The sequence below is a fragment of the Carcharodon carcharias genome, chromosome 16 (assembly GCF_017639515.1).
Source record: "Carcharodon carcharias isolate sCarCar2 chromosome 16, sCarCar2.pri, whole genome shotgun sequence".
NCBI lineage: Eukaryota > Metazoa > Chordata > Chondrichthyes > Lamniformes > Lamnidae > Carcharodon > Carcharodon carcharias.
The window spans coordinates 67,819,674-67,838,546 of NC_054482.1; the positions used below are offsets into that span (position 1 = coordinate 67,819,674).

General features: G+C 40.7%; 1 protein-coding gene across 6 annotated transcripts in view; it reads left to right on the forward strand.

Moving 5' to 3' along the window:
• Positions 1-18,873, forward strand: part of patj (PATJ crumbs cell polarity complex component) — a 398,928-nt gene that overhangs the window by 105,124 nt on the left and 274,931 nt on the right. For all 6 annotated transcript variants that reach the window (XM_041208336.1, XM_041208338.1, XM_041208340.1 and 3 more), the window contains 2 exons: positions 9-77; positions 1,680-1,811. In XM_041208336.1, the coding sequence (XP_041064270.1) occupies positions 9-77; positions 1,680-1,811 (201 nt within the window). The remainder of the gene's footprint in view (positions 1-8; positions 78-1,679; positions 1,812-18,873) is intronic.

Below are 18,873 nucleotides of genomic sequence, written 5' to 3' on the forward strand. Positions count from 1 at the left end.
TTTCTTAGGCTGCAGAGAAGGTTGATCCAGTGATTCGGCCACCATCTCCCTGGAATAGTGAGAATTGTATCAGCCAGGTAAATAGAGGATGAAATTTCTGTTGAAGCTTGTGTTATTGAACTATGAATCAAAAGGGGATGGGGAGTGAGTGTGTATTTGTATGTGTATCTTGATAAAACACTTTCTCTGTTCTCTGTTTATGTTTAAAATAGTTCACCCTTGCCCACAATTTTTATATCCAGCTTAATTGAGAGAGTAGTCAGGACGACTTACCCTCCACTCTTGTTCCTTTCTCTCTGATGCTCTGGCAGTTCTTAAAACTGCTGTTTGGAGAACAGTGGCCTTGTACTTGCATCTCACCAATGTGCAATGGCACTGAGCCACTAAAAATTGCCCTTATGTACCACACATTTTAGAATATTACAAAGTAGTTTTGATTTCTTAATGACAAAATATCCAACATAAATTCAACCAAAACAGTATTCATTTTGAACTTAGCTTTGTGTGGGAAACAAGGAAATAGTCATGTACAGTTTAAACTTTACACCAGTTGTATCATGTTAAGCTGTACAGTGTTGCATGATTTTTAATACTGATGAGAGGAAATCTGTTTCTCATTGTAAGGGTTCCATGTGAAATGAGTTTGGGCAATCTAAATCATAGGGTCTTGGCCATACTTATAAATACGTTCACAAAATTCTACGTAGATTGACTTAAAACGGTCCGTCCCGTTCAGAGTGTCTTAAGAATGACTAGTATGGGAAGTGAAAAAAAAACACCACTGCAATAGAGGATACTTTGCTAAGGTCAAAACTAAGGCATGTTGTGGCTGAATAAAACAAAACTACAAATTCCTGCAGTTCAGCTGACCTGGGAATACATGCTGCTGACACAGGAAGGCAAAATCTGTGAAACAGATTTTCCACAGCCTAGAACTGAAACTAAAATCTTTCACTGACAAAATAAAAATCACCTTTAACTGAAGACTACAGACTGTATTATGAAACGGCCTTGGAGGCAGGACTGGAAACAGATGGGCCTGCAATTTCCTGACACTGGCCCTATGTGCTGGTCCACTGCTATGCTCCTGTATTTGGGCCATTTTCGTTCTGGAAGGGGCTGGATGATGGAGGGATTCTTGATGGCTTCCCTGCTACAAGCGGATTAGATCTATTGAGTGGCCTATTTAGACCATTGAGCAGAAGCTGACTGTAATTTTGCAGTTGGCTTGTAGGCTCCCCAATGAGACTGTAACAGCTAGAGGCTGGAAGTGGCCAGGACACCCCTCTCAACACTCAGTTGTTGGGCCACAGCTGCAGGCATTGGCTGTCCAGTGGAAGGATTGCCACTTCAGATGGTGATGACGTGGCAGATGTGGTTTTTTTTAATGATAAAATTTAACCTTTCTTCAGAGAGCACCTCCATTGTGAGGCACCTTCTCATACCCACATCAACAGCTCCCATTTCAGGCAGCGGGCCTGCTGTTATATCATTGTCATAGGGCCTGCTATTGGCCCTCTCGTCTTGGGAGCTCACCTGCAATCATTAATTGGTTGGCGAGTACAAGCCCTGACCACTAATTGGCCTGCTGGTGAAAGATCAGATACCAACACTATGCAGGGTCGGGACCAGGAAATTCATGTAATCTAGTAATTGTAAGTTTTTTTTCCCCCCTAAAGGTGGACTTGGATTTGGAGACAAATGCAGAAGAAGATGAAGTTGGGGAGTTAGCTTTATGGACTTCAGATGTGAAAGTGATTGAACTGAATAAAGGTTCAAAAGGTTTAGGTTTCAGCATCCTGGACTATCAGGTATTTTGAAATTCATAAAATATACTTGCTTTTTTAATCAACACAGAAAAAACTTACTTACAGGTTGTAGCTTTTAAAGCAACTTTTCAAATATGTTTAAACCATTAAGAATCTTTATTTGAAGTTCTGAACATAAAACAAGATGATCTTGATAAAGGAACATCTTTTATTCCATGAACTGTTATATCTTCAGTACTAAGCGTTAATTTAGTAATGAAATATCAATGAGTTTTTTGTTTTTAGTTTCTGTTTCAATTTTTTGTTTCCAAGCTCTGTTCTTGAACATTTAAAAAGTAATTTGGGTTGTTTTCATATACTCCAGTTACAATATTCCTGGTCATGGAGATTTTCACAATCATGAATGGTTGAGGACACTATTAGGTTCTGAATTTTTTTTTATATTGCTCTACTGTGTATAACACAGTCTAATCTAGTTGGGTTTCTTGCCTGTTTCTGTCAGATAATGTTTGGTTTCTACTTGAAGGTATTTATGCAACAAATAAATCCAGCAGGATAGTGCATGTTTATAAAGGTTGATGGTGGGAATGTTATGATATCTGGTATTTTTGGAAGTTTAAGACTTTTTTTCATTGTAGCTGTTTCTTTGAGGAAATTCTTCAATTTAATGCGAGCAAGCTCTTTGCCCATGGGAGAATATCAAAGCTGAACCTATTGCTGTAGCAAAAAGGCAAAACCAAAAAGACAACATGTTTAACATTTAATGTTTGATAGCCATCTGTACTGCAGTTTAAATTTTAATGATTGAAATGAATTGACTATTCCATTAGCTATTTCTGGAAGACAGTGCACAATACTCCTTATGTGAATTTGGATCCCATGTATAGAGCTTTGTCTTTTCTGGATTGACATTACTTCAAGCTGGCAGAGAAAATATGGCTCCAACTTACATCTCTGAAAATAAAGCCAGTGCTGCATTTTTGGTACATTATGCAAGTTAGAATTGTACCAGTGCTATACTGACAAATAAGACATGGCAAGTAATCAATTCTCTGAAAGTTTTATGAAGCTAATTTCAGCTACCAACTTGCTTCATGGCAAAAATTACCAGAAAATCCTAAACAATATTAAACAGTTCTGAATAAAGTGCTTATTCTAGGACAGACCACAAGAATGACCCAAACCTCCCTGTTGCTTGCCATTTTAACACTCCACCCTGCTCTCTTGCCCACATATCTGTCCTTGGCTTGCTGCGTTGTTCTAGTGAAGCCCAATGCAAACTGGAGGAACAGCACCTCATCTTCCAACTAGGCACTTTACAGCCTTCCGGACTGAATATTGAATTCAATAACTTTAGATCTTGAACTCCCTCCTCCAGCCCCACCCCTTTTCTGTTTCTTCCCCCTTCCTTTTGTTTTTTCCAATAATTTATAGATTTTTCTTTTCCCACCTATTTCCATTATTTTTAAATCTTTTATGCCCTGCTAGTCTTTCCACCCCATCCCCACTAGAGCTTTACCTTGAGTGCCCTACCATCCATTCTTAATTAGCACATTCGTTTAGATAATATCACCACCTCTGTTCTTTTGTTTGTGACATCTTTTGATTATCTGCTCCTATCACTGCTTGCTTGTCTCTACAACCACAACACCCCCCCGACTTTTCTCATCCTCCCCCTGCACGCCCCCCCACTTCTGTCACCCTCCCCCCGCCACCCCCCCACTTCTCTCACCCCTAAACCAGTTTACCAGCTTATATTTCACCCCTCTCCATATATTAACTCAGTTCAGTGGAAGGGTCATGAAGACTCGAAACGTCAACTCTTTTCTTCTCCGCCGCTGCTGCCAGACCTGCTGAGTTTTTCCAGGTAATTCTGTTTTTGTTTTACATTTCCAGCATCCGTAGTTTCTTGTTTTTATTTAGGCTGTTAATATGTCTGGAATATGTAGTTCCTATCTCACAGGAAGGTAGGTATTACCAGTGTTGTTTGTTGGTTGTGAATAGCTAAGGAGTGATTGTAGAGACAGAGATATGTCTGAACAATAACTGGTTTATTGAATGAACATAACTATATACACAAGACAACAGGTGTTACTCAGTCTAAATCATGAGAATTCTCCTTCTTGACTTAGTCATGTGTGTCTCTCTTGCATCATCATCTGGGTGACCCCTAATCTTAAAACAGCATCCCCAATTCTGGACTCGCCCACAAGAGAAAACATTCTTTCCACGTCCACATTGTCAATACTGTTCAGGATCTTATATACTTCAATCAAATCACCCCTCACTAACTCATGGAAACAAGCCCAGTCTGTCTAAACTTTCCTCTTAAGACAAACCACTCATTCCAGGTATCAATCAAGTAAACCTCCTCTGAACTGTCTCCAATACATTTACACCCATCCTTAAATAATGAGACCAAAACTTCACTCAATATTCAAGATGTGGTCTCACCAATGCCCTGTATAACTGAAGCATAACATCCTTACTTCTGTAACAAAAACATAATTACCTGGAAAAACTCAGCAGGTCTGGCAGCATCGGCGGAGAAGAGAAGAGTTGACATTTCGGGTCCTCATGACCCTTCAGCAGACTGCTGAATTTTTCCAGGTAATTCTGTTCTTGTTTTGGATTTCCAGCATCCGCAGTTTTGTTTTTATCCTTACTTCTGTGTTCAATTCCTTTTGTAATAAAGCATAGCATTCTATTAGCCTTAATTACTCGCTGTACCTACATACTAATTTTGTGACTCATGCCACTAGTACAGCTAGATCCCTCTGCATCTCAGAATTCTGCAGCCATTCTCTATTTAAGCAATACTCCGCTTTTTGTCTTCCTGCCACAGTTTCCTACATTATACTCCATCTGCCAGATTTTTGCCCACTCCAAAACCTAATAACATCCATCTGTAACCTCCTTATGTTCTCTTCACAACATACTTTGCTATCTATCTTAGTGTCATCGCAAATTTAGCTCATGCCTCACTCCCCTCACCTAAGTCATTGATATAAATTGTAAAAAGTTAAGGCCCAGCACAGACCCCTTTAGGACTCCATTCATCACATCCTGCTAATCAGATAAAGACCCATTTGTGCATTTTCTCTATTTTCTGCCAGCCAGCCAATCTTCTATCTGTGCTAATATGCTACCTCAATACACCATGTGCTTTTATTTTCTGCAATAACCTTTGCTGTGGCACCTTATCAGATGCCTTCTGGAAATCCGAGTACAGCATGTCAATAGGCTCCCCTTTATCCACAACACATGTTACTCCTTTAAAGAGCTCCAATAAATTGGTTAAACATAATTTCCCTTTCACAAAACCAGCCTGACTCTTCTTGATTACTTTGAATTTCTCCAAGTGCCCAGCTTTCACCTCTTTAATGATAGATTCCAATGCCTTCCCCACATCAGATGCCAAGCTAACTGGCCTACAGCTTCCTGCCCCCCAACCCCAGTAATGTGATTCTCAAGAACACATGTCCCAGCATGGTTCAGGTGTCGATCATCCCAACTGTATAGCCCCAGTTTATCGTAATAATGGTGCAAGTGCCCCACAAACCACAACCCACTTCTCCAACACCAGTTTTTGGGCTATGCGTGCATCTCTCCAATCTTATTTGCCCTATACCAATTTGCACATGGCTCAGGTAATAATCCAGAGATTATTACCTTTGAAGTTCTGCTTCTTAATTTGGTCCCTAGCTTCTCATACTGACTATGCAGAACCTCCTTTCTCTTCCTGCTTATGTTGTTGGTACCTACATGGACCATAATGACTGGATCCTCCCCCTCCAAGTTCCTCTCCAGCCCTGAACAGATGTCCCAAATCTGACACCAGGCACAATCTTCTGGACTCTTTCTTTGCTGCAAAGAACAGTTTCAATCCTCCTCACTATACTATCACTACATTTCTGTTTGCTCCCCCCATTTGAACCATGGTGCCATGGCCAGCCTGCTTATCCACTTTTGCAGACCTTGCTTTCATCCATACAAGTTGTGAGCACCTCAGACTTGTTTGACAATTGCAAAACCTGAGGCACCTCCACTGCTCTCTGCTCAGTCCCATTACCTGCCTCACTCATGGTCACATCCTCCTGTCCCTCACTGTTGAGCAAAACAGACAACCCTCTTCTAAGAGAGATGACCTTCTTCTGGAACAAAGTTTCCAGATGTTTCTCCCCCTCCCTTATGTTGTGCAGTGTCTGCAGTTCAACTTCTAGATCAATAATCCTGATCCAGAATCAATAATCCTGATCCAGAATTCCTCTAGATACTTACACTTTCTACAGACCTGTTTGTCATGAGTTGCCTTAACATCTAAAATTACCCACATTCCACAGCTGCAACATAACACCTGTCCTGCCATTGTTACTTATGTTATTTAGTTAATTTAATTACTCAATTAACTTGGAGTAATTCCCAAATATACCGCACCTCTTTCCCCATGTACCAAATTCCCACATGAACCCAATTTGTTACTCACTCAGTCTCTGCCTCACAAACCCTTTACTGACTCTGCAGTTTGCAAAACCTTTCTCTCTTGTAGACCTTCTGATGAGTCACTAGCTAGTTTAGCTTCCTGTGACAGTGATTAACACCATTTGAACCAACTGCTTTCAGGTGATTGACAGATAACTGCCACTCCATGCATTCTCTGTTTAACAAGCTAAGCTAACTTACTTGAAAGCCAGGACTATGTCAAGATTTTGATTCTTAATCTATAGTTAAAACTTGAAAAGGGCTTCATAGAACTTACCATGTGAATCTAATTTGCTATTCACTCAGTCTCTGTCTCACTCCGATGTAACTCTTTCGAGTACAAACACGTTTCCATCTGTTCCTATTCAGATGAAGTTACATTGTTTCATAGTTTGCTATTGTGAGATTTGAACTCTTGATCTTGGGGTTACAAACCCAGTACCATCACCACTTGGCTATTTAGGCCAAGCTCTCTCACTCCGCTGTAGTTGCCTGTCTACTCAAGCACCCCTTACTGACAGGTCAACGGAGACACAGTCGAGTCCCATCTGTTGTTCATGGCATTTCTGTTGTATTTGTCTAAGGGTGAAGATCATGTCACAAGTGCCTCTACCTTTCCTGAACCCACTTTGACTTTCTGGCAGTAAACTTTCAGCTATGTTGTTCAGCAGTCTGTTGAGTAGAACTTTTGCTAGAATCTTACCAGCTATCACAAGCAGTGGGATTCCTCTGTGGTTGTCACACACAGATTTCTGTCCTTTTCCTTTGTGCAAGTGAACAATCATGGCATCCTTAAACTCCTGAGGAATTGTTTGTTGATCTTACATTCTGGGATATAATTGTGTGAATGTGATGGCTCGCTGGGGTCCCTCGGATTTGTATATTTCTCTTGGGATCTTGTCTGATCCTGGAGCTTTTCTTGAAGGGTGGGATCTGATGGCTTTGTCAACCTCCACGACACAGGGTTTGCTGCCTATGATTTCACATTTGAGCCAGTCTGGAAGCTTGTATATAGCTGCCTGATTTATGGTGGATGGCCCGTTAAGCACACCGCTAAGTTGCTCAGCCAGTGCTCTTTGATAACCATCCTGCACATCAGAAGAGAATTCCTCATCAGTGCTGAGAGCTGGATAGTAGCCATGCAAGGATAACCCATACACCGTCTTCAAGGCTTTATAGAAATTCCTCCTTTCATGCTGCTCAGCGTAGACTTGAAGCTCTCTAGCTTGTGCCATGTGCCTTGTATTGGACACAACTTCTGCTGGAGGTTCCTTTTGCTCTCCTGGTGTGATTTCTTAGTGGCCATGCTATATATGCTGCATTTTCCTCCTGTAGCATTTCCTTAATTGATCAATGTTTGTAGCAAACAAATCTCAGTCATTTATTTTCTGCGTTCTCAGGGCATCGTTTGCAGCTTCCGGAACTCTTGACTTGATGGTTGACCATGGCACTTCATCATCACCACTTGGGCTTTCTTTGGAGGACAGCTGTTCCTCAATTTGGAGTCTGAATTGTTCACAACACTTTGCGATGTCTGTCTCTGCATATCTAGTACATGTTGGTGGCCTTTTGGTGAGATAGTAGATTTAATTTTGCAGTGTAGGACCCCGTGGTCTGTAGAGCACTCTGCTCCTCAAATAACCCTGTTTTTTTTTTATTTGTTCATGGGATGTGGGTGTCACTGGCTAGGCTAGCATTTATTGCCCACCCCTAGTTGCCCTTGTTCAGAGGGTATTAAAGAGTCAACCACATTGCTGTGGGGCTGCAGTCAGATGTAGGCCAGATCAGGTAAGGACAGTAGATTTCCTTCCCTAAAGGATATTAGTGAACCAGATGGGTTTTGTGGTTATCATTAGACTTTTAATTCTAGATTTTTATTGAATTCAAATTGCACCATCTGCCATGGCTGGATTGGAACCCTGGGTCTCTGGAATGCTAGTCCAGTGACAAAATCATTATGCCACCTCCTCCCCCACCCCATGGTGATCATAATATATCTTATGTTGCACTGCCAGGTGATGATAAAGTCAATCTGATGCCAGTATTTAAATCTTAGATGCATCCAAATGTTTTTTACTTTGTCTTCGGTCTAAAGATGGTGTTGGTGATTGACACATTCCAGTGGGTGCAAAGACTCAGGAGAAGCATGCCACTGCTAGATTCCTCAGGACATCATCCCAAGCCTGATAGTCAGCTCTTACCCTTGTATTGAAGCCCCCCACCACAATGACCTTGTCTTCCTGTGCAATATTTGTCCAGGTCCTCATGGAATTTGTCCTTGATATCCTCAGAACCAATCATTGTTGGAACATACACACTGATGATTGTCGCATTTTAGTTGTTCACAAGAGGTAGTCATAGATTTATGAGGCAATCGTTTATACCCATAGGGAGAGTGTCCAGACTTCTTGCGATGTCAGACTTGATAGCAAAGGAGACATCTACCTCTAACTTCTCATTCTTTGGCTTGCCTATCCAGAGGGTTGCGTAGCCTGCTGATAGCTCTGTTAGCTGGCCCTCTGTGCATTTTGCTTAAAGCAGCACTGTCAATATTGTTTCACAATAGCTCCCTGCCAACTAGAGCAGTTCTGCGCTGGGGTCGTGAGCTATTGCCTTTATCTGGTAGAGCTCTTATGTCCAAGAATCTAAGTAAAGTTCCTGTTCCTTTTTTTTTGTCTTGCCTACAATATACTGTAGTATATGGGTGAATACTAAAGGAGTGCATTTCGGGATATAACGGGATTTGTGTGAAGGAGTAGGTAAGGTGTGCTTACAAAAAACACCTGCGAGTGAGTTGATTACAGTGGAGATGGATTATGCTTGGCCAGCCCCACTCACTCAGTCTTGCTCACCTGTTTCTGGTGGCTTGATAAGTTGAGATGACTGGAGATGTAGTCAACTGCAGTGGATGATCTGCAGCACTTTCTGTGCCTGTGCCAATGAAATTTACAGCTGTTACACAGCTGTGCTGCAATGCTTTCAGCACCAGTAAGGGAATACCATTTCCCCTGCTACATCCGTTAAGGCAGTTACTGCTGTGCACTTGTGCAAGGGTGGTTGGAGATAGGCGTTCTCCCTTAGGTGTGGACACCAGCCCCCATGCTTCCCTCGCTTGGTTTGGCCTGTGAACTAACGGGTTCCATATGCAGTCTGATTCTCGGTTGTACTATCCATTTGACATCTGTCATAAGCATTCTTTTTCTTCTTCATCTTAATCTCTATCTCTTTTGTCATCCAGGGAACTCCAGATTTGTTTGCTCTACCTTTTCCCTTCGTGGGAACATACCTTCGACGTACTTGGCCTAAGTGTGTCCCGGGTTATATAACCAGGCTGAAATCAATTGAGCATCCTATCCTCAAAATCCTGACGCTTCAGAATAATTTTATCAAGTTCAACAATGAAGTCTAACTTATAAGATTCTCAGCGCTCTTTTCTTCCCCCCACGTCCCCCCCCCACCCCCACTCCCCCCAACCATCCCCCCAACATTGTTGACAGTTTGACAGTACTGGAGGAAGCCTGTTTTGTGGTCAGCCAACAGGTGCTGGGCTTGTAGATAGTGAAATAACTCCTTGGGTTTTTTCAAAGTGAAATAGTAGGATATTTATTATGCATTCGTCCATTTTACAGCCTAGTTAAGACTGATCAAACTCACCCCAGCTATAGCTGCCAGACTGAAATGATAGGCAGCGCCAAATCTTGAATTTGTGACCATCTGGTTGGTAAGCTGGTGGTGCAGCCACAAGACTATTGGGTTGTTACTTCTCAATCCATTTTTAATTTAAAACATACGCAATTCTTGCTAGATTTTTATGATTAACTGCACAATGCATAAGAATACTTAACCTCCTTACTATAAAAAGATAAATGGCCTGTACTGAATTTAAATAAAATCAAACTGCCCCCCTAACCAAATATGCCGTGGCAGTAAGCTGCATAATACACCATGTTAATTTCATTTGTATAAGACATTGTTAAAAATAAGATTTATTACATATCAGCTTAGCTAAGTATTTCAGAGACACCTTGCCATATTCATAAATTAAGGACAACAAAAAAGATAAGAATTGGGGGAAGAACTTTTTTATTGAAGAGGTTGGAAATATTTGGAAAAGATTACAGGCACAGATGCTGGAACAAGAAATCTTAAAGGTTTGCCAGAAGGAACCAGGTTCTTGTCAACAAGTGGAATTCAGGGTTATTAAAAATGCAGTAAGGGAATACTGTTGATAGCTGACTAGATGGATCATAGGTCTTCTGCCTGGAACTATTGTTACTTACTTGGTTGACTCTTCTATCACAAGGTTTCACTTTCCTCAGCCAAAACCATCCACAAATCCAGAATCATACTGAAAAACAAAAATGACTCCTGGCTTCTTTCTTTCACTACCAAGCTGTCTCCTGAACCCCTTTTCATCCCTCCAACTTTACTTCCAACAAGCATGTGGAGCTCATGGATTTGTCATTAAGGTTGAGACTAATTTGTTTCATTAATTTCTTTCTATTCCTTGTCCACCAGCTAAGCTTTTCCAAGATCCGTCTGTTTTAGCCTTGAGACTGTGTGTTTCTCCTCTTATTTTTCCAACTTCTGTTACCTTGTCAACTTGTCACCTCCTGCTCTCTTGACCCCATTCTCATTTAACCTTCTCACCACCTAAATTCCCTTCCTGGCCCTTATACTATCTGGCATTGTGAAGAGCTCGCTTTCCTCAGGTATAATCTCCCTAGCTTTCCAAACAGCTTTCACTTACTTTTGCAAAAAAAAAACACAAATGACCCCTCTGTCCTTGCGAAGTACCATTCATCTCTAATTTTAAAGTATTGTGCTCTTTTGACATTCATCAAACATTTGTAAATATTGGTATCCCAAATGACAAACCTATGAATTAGTTGAGACATATGCAGTGACCTGTTGCATGAGGACACCTTGCTATCCAGCAATTAGAAGAAGGAAATTTTTTAGTTATCATCCTTCTCTCTCTCTCTCTCTCTCTCTCTCTCTCTGCTTCCTTCTTTCTCTTGAGGTGCTGTCTCTCTCTCCTTTTAAGTCTGCTGTCATCACCACTCTCTTAAAAAAAAAACTACTGCTATCCCCAGCGTCCCTTTCTCTTCATGGTCCTTGAATATGTTGTTGCCTCCCAAATCTGTGTCCATCTTTCCTGGAAGTCCATGTCTGAATACCTGAAATCAGGTTTCTGCCCTAGCCAAAAGGGCTCTTACCGAAGTCACAAATGACATTCTTTGTGACTGTGATAAAGGCAAACTATCCATTCTCATCCTCCTCAACCTGCCTGCAGCCTTTGACACAGTTGATTGCACCATTCTCCTCCAGCGCCTCTCCGCTGTCATCCAACTGGTTGGGACTGCACTCGCTCAGTTCCATTCTTAACTATCTAATCATGGCTTCTCTATTTTATATTCTTCATTCATGGGCTGTTGAATGGTAAGGCCAGCATTTATTATCCATCCCTAATTTCCTGCATCTGAACAGTTACCTCTGATGTTCCCTAACAATCTATCCTTGTCCCCCTCCTATTTCACATCCACATGCTGGTCCTTGATGACATAATTGAAAGCACGGTGTTAGTTTTTACAGTGATGACATCTAGCCCTATCTCACCGATGCTTCCCTTGACTCCTCCACTGTTGGTAAATTATCATGCTGCTTATCTGACATCCGGTACTAGATGAGCAAAAATTCTCTCCAATTAATTATTGGAAAAACTAAAGCCATTGTCTTTAGTTCACCATTCACTTCTCTCTCACTTATTCTGTTCTTCCAATTCCCTGCCCCAATCCTTCATTAGTCCTCAACCTTCCTGATCTCTTGCCACCCTGCCAGGCTCAACTCCCTGTTAGATAAGCCTCCAGCTTCCCTCCGTGCATTTCATGGCATCCTTCGACGGGCTCATTGAGGCATGTGGTGCTGGCTCAATACGAGCAGCAGCTCCAATTACCCCAACCCACTATCTTGTTAACTTGCCCTTCCATTGCGCTCACCGGGGATTAACCTTGCCAATCTACTTCCTGTCCAACTCACCCCTTCCCTGGGGACTCTGCAAGTAGATCAGCTCTCACTTCTCCTCCACGAGTCTCCCTCCAGAATGCCCATTCACTTTTGAATAAGGCCCTTGCCACCCATGAATTTATTGTGGATAATTGCATTGACATCATGCCTTTAACAGAAATCTGGCTGAGGGGGCGATGATACCTTGCTCCTTAAAGAAGCCTCTCCACCTGGCTACATCTTCCACCACTTACCCCATCAAGACCATCACAGTGGTAGTGTGGCTCTTATCACAAGATCACACATTGGCCTGACCCTGTACTCCTCTGACACTTTCTCCTTTGAGTATTTTACTTTGTTCCCCCCTCTCAACTTTCTATCAAAATTATCATTCTGCACTGCCTCCCCAGTTACAATTAAAAATGTTATCACCATGATTTCTTCACTTCTTTCCTCCCTCAGCCTGTCAACTGAACGACTTCTCACCCTCTGTGATTTCAACCTCCATTCCAACTCATCATGTTCTGCCTCCTCTGAGTTCATTGCCTGTTATCTTCCCTCAATCTCTCCCTCCATATAAACTTTCTGACCCATATTCATGGCCACACCCATGACCTTGCCATTCACATGGTCTCTCTACTCCCATAGGTTCAATCACAGGTAAGGACATCTCTGATCCCTTGCATCACTCACCACCCACAGCCCCCTTCCGCACCCCAACCCTATCTCCTCCTGTATCCATCGTGGGAAAAATCTAATCCCCAATCCACTTACAACAGCACTTTCAAATTCCCAACTACCTAGCCTTTGTCCTCCATTCGTCACACATTTTTGCAGCTACTGATTTACTAAACCTCTCTTTCATCACCACCTTTGATGTTCTCGTCCCCAATAAAACCATTACTCCCTCTCACTCTGGCCATTCCTCCTGATATGGCCCTTATCTCCACTCACTTAAATCCAAAGGATGCAGTCTTAAAAGGATATGGTGGATGATTGGTTTAATCATCCACTGGCAAATCTAGCCGGACCACTTAAAACACTACTACTCTCATCTGCTAAAACTGCTCATTATCCCAGAATCATCTGGGAATGCAAAAATAACCCACGGCTTCTTTTCTCAATTTATTGTGGATAATTGTATTGACATCATGTCCTTAACAGAAACCTGGCTCGGGGTGATGACACCTTGCCCCTTAAAAAAGCCTCTCCACCTAGCTACCTCTTCCACCACTTACCCCATCATGACCATCAGTGGCAGTATGGCTCTTATCACAAGATCACACATTGGCTTGACCCTGTACTCCTCTGGCACTTTCTCCTTCTTTGAGCATCTTACCTTGTTCCCTCCTCTCACTTTTCTTTCAAAAATCATCATTCTGTACTGCCCTCCCAGTTACAATTAAAAATTTTATCAGTGTGATTTCTTCACTTTGATCAGCTGCCTGTGCCATGTCACTCCCACTGGTCCACTTGCCCAAACTTCCTCTAATGCGCCTCCCTGCCCTAGCTTTGAACTCACATCTTTCTCTAGTTTCTCTCCTATCTCCACTCCAGCTACCTCTGACCTCATCTTGTCCACAAGACCCAGCTCCTGTCCCTTGATCCTAGTCCCATTAAACTGTTGGTCACTCAACTTCCCCTCCTGGCCCCCATCTTAGCCAATACTGTAAATGTTTCTGTCTCTTCGGGTGTTGATTGTCTATCCTTTAAACCTGCAGTCATTATTCCCTCCTCAAAAAGCAACCCTTGACCCTTCCATCCTTACAAACCGCTGTCCCATCTCCAACTTCATTTTCCTCTCCAAAGTCCTTGAACATGTTGTCGCCTCCCAAATCCATCCCCATCTTTCCCAGAACTCCATGTTTACACCCCTCCAATTGTGTTTCCATTCCTGCCACAGTACTGAAATGGCTCCTTGGTTTCAAATCCCTCCATGGCCTTGCCCCCCCTGCCCTATCTCTGTAATCTCCTTTAACACCACAACCTTTCTAGATATTGTACTCCACTAATTCTGGCCTCTTGTGGGTTATCAGAAATAATTGCTCCGCCTTTGGTGGCTGTGCCTTCAGTTGCCTAGGCCCCAAGCTCTGGAATTACCTCCTTGCAGTTCTCTGCCTCTCTACCTCACTTTCCTCCTTTAGTACACTCCTTAAAACCTACCTCTTTGACCAGGTTTTTGGTCATCTGACCTAATGTCTCCCTCTGTAGCTCAATTTCATATTTTGTTTATAATGTTCCAGTGAAGTGCCTTGTGATGTTTCATTTTGTTAAAGGTACTATATAAATGTAAATTGGTGTTGTTGATGTCCCCGCTCTAAACTCTGTTCCATAGCTGCCAATTTCATCCCACTTCCGGTAACCATCTGAGGCTAAGCCAGGCTGTCCGCAACCTTGGTGTCATAGAGATGATCTTCCAACCACATAGCCACATCATCACTAAGACCACCTATTTTCATTCCTCTGTAACATCACCCAATTTTGACACTGCTCTCAGCTCATCTGCTCCTGAAACCCTCAAATCATGCCTTTATTGCCTCTAGTTTTGACTATTTCTGGCTGGCCTCCCACATAATACCCTCAATAAACTTGAGGTCACCCAAAACTCTGCTGCCCATGTTCTTGCTTTCACCAAAACCCCCATTCACCTATCAGCCTGTCTTGAAAATATAATAATTTTCATAATATTGTGATTTATTGTAAAGGTAGGTTAATAGTGGGGTTTGGATTAGTTTCTCTGTGTGGATATGTATGGTGGTGGATTTAATTGAATTGGAGGCAGTTCGTCTGGAGTTTTTGAGTTATCAAAAAGGAAGCTAGGTTTGAAATGCTAAAGACGCAAACATGGCTGAAATTTTAGAATGTGAGGTGTGAGGATCATTTGCATTTTTAGATAAATTAGGTTAGTTTGAATTTCAAAGAGATAACACCTAGCCATAAGAAGCTAAGCCAAACAATGTGTTTATTTTTCCCAAATGTTACTTTGCGGATAGATCGCAGAAGCTGGCATTGCTCTCCTTAGAGAAGAAAAGGTTAAAAGGAGATTTAATAGAGATATTCAAATTCATGAGGGTCTAGACAAAGTGGGGATGGGGAGAGACTGTTCCTGTTGGTGGCAGGGTCAAGAACCAGAGGGCACTGATTTAAGGTGATTGGCAAAAGAAGCAACATAGACGTAGAAGCATTTTTTATGCAGAGGGTGGTTAGGACCTGCAATGCATGCAGTGAGGTGGAAACTGCAGCTTTCAAAAGGAGATTGCATAAGCACCTGAAGAGAAAAAAATGCAGTGCTGTGGGGAAAGGGCAGGGGTATGTGACTAGCTGCATTGCTCTTGCAGATAGCCTGCATGAACAGGACAGGCTGAATGGCTTCCTTCTGTGATATAAGCCTTCTATATTTGCATAATTTTATTTATAATAAGCCACATTAGTTTCGAAGTTTTTCGAAATTTTCATGCTTGCGTGGGTCTGGAAAAGTGTAAACTTGGTTGCTTTAACTAATTTGGTCTGTTGTTAAATCAAATCTTTTGAAAATAATTTTAGTAACTTAAAATTGTATCATTTGTGACAGGATCACATTAAGTAAACTGTACAATTTGACTAACTCTCATTTGTTTCCATTTTTAATTTGTTTGTCAAGCTAGAAGCTGTTTTAAACTCAAGGTTTAAATTCCTGACATATTTAATTTTTGGATTTATTCCTGCTGGATAGAAAGCTGTGGTCAAAAGTTCCTGTTTAGGACTAAAAAATTTGTTTACACTTAACTGCCAAATAAGTATTACCATGACAAAGAAAGAGAAAAGATTTTAAACATGCTTTAAAACAACAGACAACAAAGAAACTTAAAAGTGTGAGGAACTCTGAATTTTTAAAGGAAACTAGAAATAGCAAATTGAAAATGCACATCTTAAGAAGAAACTACTTTTGTAAATGCTTATAGGGAAAAAAACTGAAAGAGAATAACATTGAAAATGATAAATTGAATGACAAAAAAATTAAGAAAAATTAATGAGACCAAACATAATTTTGAAATTAGAAAACAAAACTATTGCTGCCAGAAGTGTTGAATTTAGTTCATTGTTGCTATTGAATCTGTGAGGCAATTTGCCTTTTTTGTTGAAAATGCTGCAAGTGTATTTGTTGCCCAAACTTAACTAAAGAAACATAGAATACTCTGATCTTAATAATTCAATTTAGATCATTCATAATACAGTGGAAAAATTAAGTTACTTGTAACTTAAACTGGTCAACAAGGTTATAATAACCTTGGAATAAAGACATTTCCTATAAATTGTACTTTATTTAATTTTTTTGTACAAATTAACAATGCATTTAAGCAGACGTTCCAGATGAAGTGCTTTCTTTCTGTATGCAAACAGTTTCCCCAGGGTCCAGAGAATGTGATTGTCACAAGCTGTACAACACAACGCATTTTCTTTTTGTATTTACCTTCTGGATGGTATGACTATTATCTTGCAAAAAGTGTACTTTTAAAGAATATTTGTAAGCCTCATTGAAATATTTCTCAAAATATTTTAATTCTTTTCCCTTTTCCTGTATCTTAATGAGAAGATTGTTTCAGAAATAAACTCCCATTATAAATTTTATGATTTTTAATGTAGTTAATATGAATATGTTGTTTAGTAACATTTTTTTAACTTTGTAAAGTATTCAGTATGAAAAATAGGATTACAGTAGAATATGTTAAATTTTCAATTGTTCTGTGGCAGGATCTGTAATGGGAGGTTTACTAAGTAACTGTCACCACTCAGAATTTGCTGCATGGACCATTTGTGAGAATCTTTTCTCCACTTTTTACCTTGAAAATCTTTTGTACAGCAATTACTGGTGGTGTGGTTGATAATGGAACATCGAACATTTTGGTGATTAATGGGACCAATGGCTATCTGATTAACCAATGCGATTTAATAATAGAGAAAAAAAACAGAGGAAGAATGCAGAAGAAAGTAGAGTGGGTTAGATTCAAATAAAGCAAGGGAAAGGAAGACTAGATAAATAGAAAAGAAAAATTAAGAAAAAAATTAATATGTACAATTTAAGAACAGTTTGTTACAAGACTCCATAGTTTCAATTGCTCCCTTCCTGGCCTGGCAAGATTGAGTGGCATGCCAGGATCATAAATCTTGTGATTAAATTGATTCCTATGTTCAGTACTGGCCCTAATTTTGTGGTGATTTTAATTTATTTTAAGAGCATAACACAGTAAATTTCTGAAACATACAGAAAGTTTGGCGCTGTGCTGTCACTTTCAAGTTGCTAATGTTAAGTTAGTTGCTCAAATAATCCAGCAATTTGTGGTGATTTGCAACTCAGGCGTGCCTCTTTTGTGCCATAAATTGCTGGGTTATTTATACACATCGAACAGCGTGCACATGAAACTCTGTTATTTTCCTAGTGAAATCTGGGCCAATGGGTTGACATGTTAAACATATATTTTGAGTTCTGTAACTCAGATGAAGGGAATAAATTGGAGCATCCATCATAAATGGAATCTACATATGACATATCTGAAAAGTACATTTTTGTTCTGAAAGAAGATGGAAATTACACTTCAGCAATTTTAACCCTTGTTTTAATAGATAATTCTATGCTTTTAATGAACGATTTGAAGTTTTCCTTCTACAACTTACAAAGAACGTATTGTATTTTCACCTTGAAAATTTGATATTAGAAATTATTTCTATTCTTACACTTGATGTGAATTGGAATATTTAAAGACCGCCATTGTTTAGGCTTCCTATATCATGTTTAAAATGTATAAAATGTTTTTACTATTTTGATCTATTTAGGAAGAGGTTTAAACATTAGTGTCTTAGTCAAAAGTTTATTTAAGGTTTAAGTCAATTTTCCCGATTTTTGCCATGTGTGGTTTTGAAATTTGGCTTCTCTTTGAATCATCCCCTAGTTTTTCTAAAAGGAGGCAATTCAGTAGAAATGGTAAAATTAGTTGCAACTACTAGAAAGTATGGGTTTAAAATTTGCATGTGGACCAAAACACTGCTGCAGAATAGGCAATCTGCATGAATAAGTTGGCAAAAACATGTTCTATTGTGAATTTGATTCACAGAATCATACACAGTCACAGTGCAGAAGAGGCCCTTTGGCCCATCGAGTCTGCACCGACACGTGAGAAACACCTGACCTACCTACCTAATCCCACGTACCAGCACTTGGCCCATAGCCTTGAATGTTATGACATGCCAAGTGCTCATCCAGGTACTTTTTAAAGGATGTGATGCCACCCGCCTCCAGCACCCTCCCAGGCAGCGCATTCCAGACCGTCACCACCCTCTGGGTAAAAAAGTTTTTCCTCACATCCCCCCTAAACCTCCTGCCCCTCACTTTGAACTTATGCCCTCTTGTGACTGACCCTTCAACTAAGGGGAACAGCTGCTCCCTGTCCACCTTGTCCATACCCCTCATAATCTTGGACACCTCAATCAGGTCGCCCCTCAGTCTTCACTGCTCCAACGAAAATAACCCAAGTCTATCCAACCTCTCTTCATAACTTAAATGTTTCATCCTAGGCAACATCCTGGTGAATCTCCTCTGCACCCTGTCCAGTGCAATCACATCCTTCCTATAATGTGGCGA